This window comes from Cyprinodon variegatus, unplaced genomic scaffold (genome assembly GCF_000732505.1).
Source record: "Cyprinodon variegatus isolate N-32 unplaced genomic scaffold, C_variegatus-1.0 Scaffold457, whole genome shotgun sequence".
NCBI classification, from domain to species: Eukaryota; Metazoa; Chordata; class Actinopteri; order Cyprinodontiformes; family Cyprinodontidae; genus Cyprinodon; species Cyprinodon variegatus.
In genome coordinates, this window is record NW_015150910.1 from 270,365 (window position 1) to 277,425 (window position 7,061).

Below are 7,061 nucleotides of genomic sequence, written 5' to 3' on the forward strand. Positions count from 1 at the left end.
GAGGGGATCAAGTCTACATAATCAGTGTTGATAATAAAGCATACATTTTTTTGAAATGATGAAGATATAATATGTCCTCTCTTGTATTTTTTTGTACATTCCCATCCCCCCGCTTTCTCTTCTTCCTCTTTGTCTGCTTGCTCTCTCTTGCTGCCATCTTTCCTCCTAGCGACAGTCGCTGCTCTCTGATTGGCTCGTTCTGATGTAGGGGTGGAGCTCGCGCTGTCCTCTGCTGGTTTTAAGCTCCAGGATTAGCTCTGTCGTCAGTGTCAGTAAGCGCAAACGAAGAAGGAGCTCTAGCACACGTTGATTAAAAACAGCTTTAGCTGCTGTAATGGCTGGTTTAGATTATTATTAAATCCACCTTAAAACACGTAGCTCGGTCACAGAGCCTTTTAGAGCCTCCTTCAGTCAGGAAAAGGAATAAAATAAAGGAATTCGTCGCCGGTTTTGCTTCTTCCCCTTCAGACCTTTGTTTTTCACCGATTCGTTCGAACGGGTGAGCAACAGCGCCCCCCCGCGAAGACGAGTGGAAACAGCCTGAGAATAGGGAGCCTAAAAAGCAGCCGAGCAGGTACCCTCTCAAACGAGGTGGGTCTCCACAGCCCAGCCATCCGATGCGGAATGAGGATGTGTCCCGCTTTGGAAGTCCTCATGCAGGCGGACGGGACTCCATATTCTGGAAAGGGTGTGATGCTTGAGCCGTTCGTGCACCAGGTTGGAGGCCACTCCTGTGTGCTTCGCTTCGGGGAACAGACGATATGCAAGCCGCTCATCCCCCGGGAGCACCAGTTCTACAAAAACCTGCCCACAGAAATGAGGAAGTTCACCCCTCAGTATAAAGGTGAGACTAGTGTTTAGTATTATTTTATTGAGCTTCAATTCATCGTCATGTCAATGTGTATGCAGGGCCGTTCTGAAAGTCTGTGCGGGTATGGGCAATTTTTTTGGGGGGGGGTTGTTTGTTTTTATCGGGTGGTAGGTTTTCTGCCTTGGTTATTCCAGCATCCTCTTGTTTTTATACTTTATTTATAAGCTTTCAATGGAATTGCTTCCCTTTTTAAAATATTTACTTTCATACTTTTACTTTTTCAATTACAAAAAGAACTTATTTTAACTCATATATATATTTATTAGGGCACAGCCTTTTTCTTACAAGCTGTTGTTGCATTAAATTCAAATGAAATACATACAAGAATTACATAAGTTTAGGTATAAAATAAGATGCTGCCAACTTCGTTAACCTGTTGTTGATTATTGCCAATATTGCTTTTATCAATGGCCAGTGTCGTAGAACAAATATTTTATGATTTGTTGTGTTAAATTTACTAAAAGGAATAGTTGAGGAAAATGTTTCTGTATTTCATCTGCTGATCCCAAATTGCAGCCTATCAAAATAAAGGCATTTATACTGAGCTTTGGGCAGTTATTTAGGGCATACCCAATCAATAACACTGAATACATGTTGAGGATTCGGTAGTTGCAGAAAAATATCAATAGACTCTGGAAGGAGGGGCTAACTTTAATGTTAAGACAATTGTTGGCTGACTAATTTGAGTCTGCATAAGATGTTACTTCAGCAGAAGAAGTAGATATTAGGAACTGGAGCGGTTCCTCTTTGCCCAGTGCTTGCTGTGGTTGAAACAGGTGGTTTAAAGAACATTGCATGCACTGCAGGGCAAAGTCACAGTTGCTTAGATTCCTGTTTTGTTTTCATTTGTTTGTTTTTTATAAATGGCCTCACAATTACCGCTATATCAATCATTTTAAAGATGCTGGCAGGCACACCTCGTGTCCTTTGGGGAGTTTCAAATGGCATGAACGCAAGACGTAACTCCCTGCCAGGAGGATGTCTAGCCAGGACTAGCTTTTAAAGCATCTACAGTTTCAGGACAGGAGAGAGAAACCCGCTTAATGGAGTGGAGATAGGAGCTCACAAGTCATTTGAGGAGATTCTGGGTTCTGGTTTCACAAAGTTTCACACAATTACACGTTTTCATCCACACATGGGCCTTAAATAGGGTGTTGTGTTTCCTGGTTTCAGCCAAACCCAACAGGTTCCCCTTCCCTTACAGACAATGACGCCAAATGCATGCAACAGCAGAAGTCTCCAAGAGGCCAAGTTTGAAGTAGCTGGGGCTCATGGGTGGTATCTGACCCCTCGGTTATGCACTCTGGGCCTATAAAAAGACCCTGAATGAGGAGTGGGATTTGGACAGGGTTCTTCTGGGCCTTTCAGTGGCTCAGATATTTAGAATTTCCTCAGTATTATCAGGAAGATATTTTATTTATTTTTTTTTTTAAACTGACTAGAGCTTTCAAGTGTCTTTAGTATCAGGGTTCAGACCTTCGTGGTCATACTAGGTGACAATAATCTGCATCTCAGCTGTTCCTCTAATGTACTCCGTTCCTGCCTGAAAGAGAAAGAAAAGCACATTTTCCTCAGTAAATCCTTATCAAAACTCATCTAACTTTCCATTGGATGAAATTGGAGTGACTCAGAAGTTCCCACTCTCTGCGAATGATGACTGTGCAACTCTGGTGGACAGGACAGACTCGCCGAATGAGTTTCAGAGGCGGGGCCCTCTGCAGCAGGCGGAAGAAGATGCCAGTGATGACGTCAAAGAGCACATGACATCAGCCGTTCTTCCTTCAGTTTCCAGACACATTTAGAATCCCAACCATAACCAAACACTTAAATTAATGCTGGACTTCTTTGTTTACACAAGTAGCTGTGTAGTTGGATATCTATATGTGTCTTTTGTAGTTTTTTTCTTTGTATTTTTTAATCTTTTTACACCCAGGCCTCCTTCCTGTTTCGCTTTTATTTGCGCTGGCCACTGCAGCTGCCATGTTTATTCTCAGTGCTGCACCTTCCCTCCTATTCCTGCAGCACTCACATCCTTATAGGGAGTTTTAATAGTAGCTTGGGGGATATGGGGGGGGGTGCTTGGCTTCACTGCATCACACAAAATGTATTTGGGATCCTATTGCAAGAAACTATTTGTTAGGCCATCTACATCATTGAAAGAAGTTCATAAAGATCTATGTAATCATGAATCTGATTTATTTTCTCCCAGCCGCTTTAATAAAGTAGCAGTAAATAATAACTACACTTGCCACTGCTTCATATTTTATTCAGTGTTATGTACAGGGTTTATGTCACAATAATGTGGTCTTGTCAGCTGTTGTTATACATGTGATATAGTCACAGGGGCCGCATGAAAATCTATTGTAAAACTTTTAGCATATTCTGGCACATTCTGTTATCTCATGATAAATATCTTTGCCATTTTAACACAACTTTTGAATAAGCTGATCCAGGCGATTTGTGCACAATCCCTTGTATGTAAAAATGTGTTTCATTCATTATTGCTCAAATTTGATTTGTCAGAACGGTGGTAATTACTAAACCTCTCCTTCCTTTCATCCTTCTCATCATGCAGGTGTCGTGTCTGTAAGCTTTGAAGAAGACGAGGAAGGGAACCTGTGCCTCATCGCCTACCCTCTCCACAGCGAATCTGTGGACACGGAGAACAAAGACCCAACGGCAGACTGCCAAGAACCCAAGAGCAAAATGGTGAAGTGGAGCAACAAGAAGCAGTCGCTGTTGCTACAGGAGAATGAAAACTACAGCAAAGATAGAGCTCGAAACAGCCGAAAAGAGGACAAGATCATGAGGTGATGATTCTCAAAGAGATAAGTTTCTTTTATATTCTTAATGGAACACAAGAGCTGATGTATTCCCTTGTTTTCCTGTGTGCAGTTATAATCGTGATGAGATCCAGCAGCAGCAAGCTGAGGTTCTGTTCTTCAACTTGGAGAAAGGGAACACGGTACCGCAGATCAAACACAACCCTTGGAGTCTGAAATGTCACCAACAGCAGCTACAGAGGATGAAGGAGAATGCAAAACATCGCAACCAATACAGTATCCTTTTTTATAAATAGCATTCTCACCGACCTCAGCACTACATTTATATTTATTTGTTCTGGTGAAGAGCACATTTCTCCTTGTTGCTGTTATGATCCTTGACTCCTCCACTAACAGAATTCATTCTGTTGGAAAACCTGACGTGGCGCTACAGAGTCCCATGTGTGTTAGATTTAAAGATGGGAACCCGGCAGCATGGGGACGATGCTTCGGAGGAGAAGAAAGCCAACCAGATCCGGAAGTGTCAACAGAGCACGTCGGCGTCGATTGGAGTGCGACTCTGTGGGATGCAGGTAAAGAAATCAGCAGCCTGGAAAAGTCTTAGTGAAAGTATGTCTACATTAGGGCTTAAACAATTCATCAATTGTAATCAATTCTTGAAATAGTCATCAACTAATTTAGAAATTGACTAAACGTTAACTGGAGTATAGAGACCACCCACTCAGAGCAATATTGGAACAGAATTTAAAAAACATATAAACTACTTGCATTTAAGATGAAAAACCTTTTTTTTTTATAAATCAGTTTGTTAAATCCACAGCTTCTTATTGCTTTCTCAGATTTGGCAACAGATTTTCCTTCCACTAAACTTTCCTTCTACAATCCATGGTAATCCATGCTAAAATCTGCTTCTTTAACATCAGCCTTTTGCTGCTTAGCCTCTTCAGTCAGCTGGTTGGCTGTGCAGATGGAAACCAATTCTTGTTTAAGTACTAAGCACTTGTTCCATGTAATATTCTGACTTATGAATGTGTAATAATTAAAACTGATACCATTAATTGAAATATGCTGAATTTAACTACATATTCGATTTTCTTGTTTTTAATTCAGTCTTGTCTTGGGTTTTTCCAGAAATTTTTATCCTTTAATTTAATACCTGAAATGCCTTGAATACTTCAGAATGTTGCAAAGTACTTTATCTGCTGCATGTCTTCTACAGGTGTACCAGTCCGACTCTGGCCAGCTGATGTTCATGAACAAGTACCACGGGCGAAAGCTGACCCTTGCAGGTTTCAAGGAGGCTCTCTACCAGTTCTTCCACAATGGCCGTCGGCTTCGCCACGAGCTGCTATCCCCGGTGCTGCGCAGGCTTCGGGAGATGCAGGCTGCCCTGGAGGCGTGCGAGTCCTACCGCTTCTACTCTAGCTCGCTGCTCATCATCTATGATGGAGAGTCTCCCAGGACTCCCACCAGACCCAGACATAGAGGCGGGGAGGACGGGGACGAGGATGACCCGTCTGACGATGATGATGATGAAGAAGAGGAGGAGGAAGAAGAGGAAGGGGCATTTGGTTTCCCTCGCTCTTCTTCCTCAAGCGCTGCTGGCGGTTTGTCTGCAGGCAGCAGCAGTCGCTCTTCACACGGTGCAGGAGAGGCCAGCAGCCCCGAGGTGGACGTACGCATGATTGACTTTGCTCACACCACGTGTCGGCACTTTGGAGAAGACAGCGTGGTGCACGAAGGGCAAGACAGCGGCTTCATCTTCGGCCTTCAGAATCTGATCACCATCATCTCTCAGCTGGAGGACCACAGCACTGATTGAGGGCACAGCCAAGCTGACGTGGTCGAAATTTCAAGCCTGGGAAAAGCTCAGCTGCTTTAACCCCCCCTTATGAGGTGCTTCATACCTGCGCAGGGGGTCTGCTCGGTGGTAACCACAGAGCTCTCGAAGTTAGAGGACGAGTCTGCAAGGTTGACCCTGCGCTCTCGCTCACCTGCTGACAGAAAGGGCTGTCATGCCCTCCCTTGCACTTTTCTCTGAGACTTTTTCTTTGTGATAGAAAGTAGGAGCAAAGTTGCATGAGATGGACGATTTTTCTACAAAACAGGTTTTCCCCTTAGACATTGTTGGAGTCCCTTCTCCGCCCCGCTGGAAAAACCGAGCATCTGTAAATTCTCTCTGAGAGAGAAAGAGAGGCAGAGACCTTTGAAGCTATACATAGGTAGGAAGCTGCTGTGGTGCTTAACCTGTCATATTACATCCCCTTTTTTAATGAACCCCCAACAGCAGAGCACAACTTAGTGGAGGAGTTAAATAGTTACCTGAACAAGCTGACCTTAGCTGGCTCGGTCAGCAGCCTTGTAGCAATGGACAAATTAAGCAACTAATGCAGACGTTGTTGTGTTTATATTGATGTCTTATAAGAGATATTGTTTGTGTGTCCACCAAGCACTTGGATTTATACCTTTTGGTGGGTATTAGGTTTAGAAGAAGGGATTTGCCTTTTTTTTTCTTTTTGTTTCCTGCACTTCTTGCCTATAAAAATACATTTTGAAAGGGGATTTTTATTGCAGTTTTCCTCATCATTCGTCTTCTTCTTCATTCCTGCAAATCTGACTTGAAGAGGATATATTGATAACACTAGCTTCAGAGACTACAGCATATTTATTTAAAAGAATTGTTTAAAAAAAAATGGAAACAAGCACATTCCTTATTACCACTTTAAATGTTCTGTCCTCATAAGTGACTGAATTATTTTTTGTTTTTTTGCATATATGTGTTAACAGTGTCTTGTTAAATAAAGGCATTCATTGAGTTCAGAATCATTTTCTGTTGTTTATTTCATTTTATTTTTTTTAACTCAGAATGTACTGAGTGGTTCGGTAAATGCTCGACAGGGGAAATGAAAGTTAGAACGTTAATATAGCAAAAAGCGGAAGCAAAACAGAGACATCCTGTCTACTTTTGCCAGAAAACAGCTCAGTGCTACTTGGGAAAGTTTAATGTTGCCTGTTGCTGCTACAAAAGTTCATATTTCCAACCTAATCGACAAATCTAATTTTAGAACAAATGAATGTTTCAGTCGACACCAACTGTTTAAAATGCAACTCACCCGCTATAGAAAAACGGTTCAAATATAATCTGCAGGCTGATGAATGAATCATTACTATTTCATGATCTGGTAGAATCTTCAGCTTTAATTCTGCAGGTTCACCTTGTGAGAGCATTTAGTAAAATGGTTTAAAAGCTAATGTACAGATAAAGAGTTTTAAGAATGAATACTGCTGTTAAGCAATGATGTATAATTCAGCTAGATCAGAAGAAAATGTGGAAAATGTAAATATTTTTGTTCTTGACTCATTTCCGAAGGTGCAACTAAGTATATAGACTCTTTACACAGAGGGAG

The 7,061-nt window shown here is 42.0% G+C and overlaps 1 protein-coding gene across 1 annotated transcript; it reads left to right on the plus strand.

The window, feature by feature from the left end:
- The first annotated feature begins 264 nt into the window (after positions 1–264).
- On the plus strand, positions 265–6,347 carry LOC107094021 (inositol hexakisphosphate kinase 2-like). Its single transcript, XM_015389413.1, has 5 exons — positions 265–844; positions 3,447–3,681; positions 3,767–3,930; positions 4,051–4,226; positions 4,874–6,347. Exons 1-5 carry the CDS (start codon positions 625–627, stop codon positions 5,474–5,476), a joined length of 1,398 nt encoding a protein of 465 aa, XP_015244899.1. The 5' UTR covers positions 265–624; the 3' UTR covers positions 5,477–6,347.
- Positions 6,348–7,061: the final 714 nt, after the last annotated feature.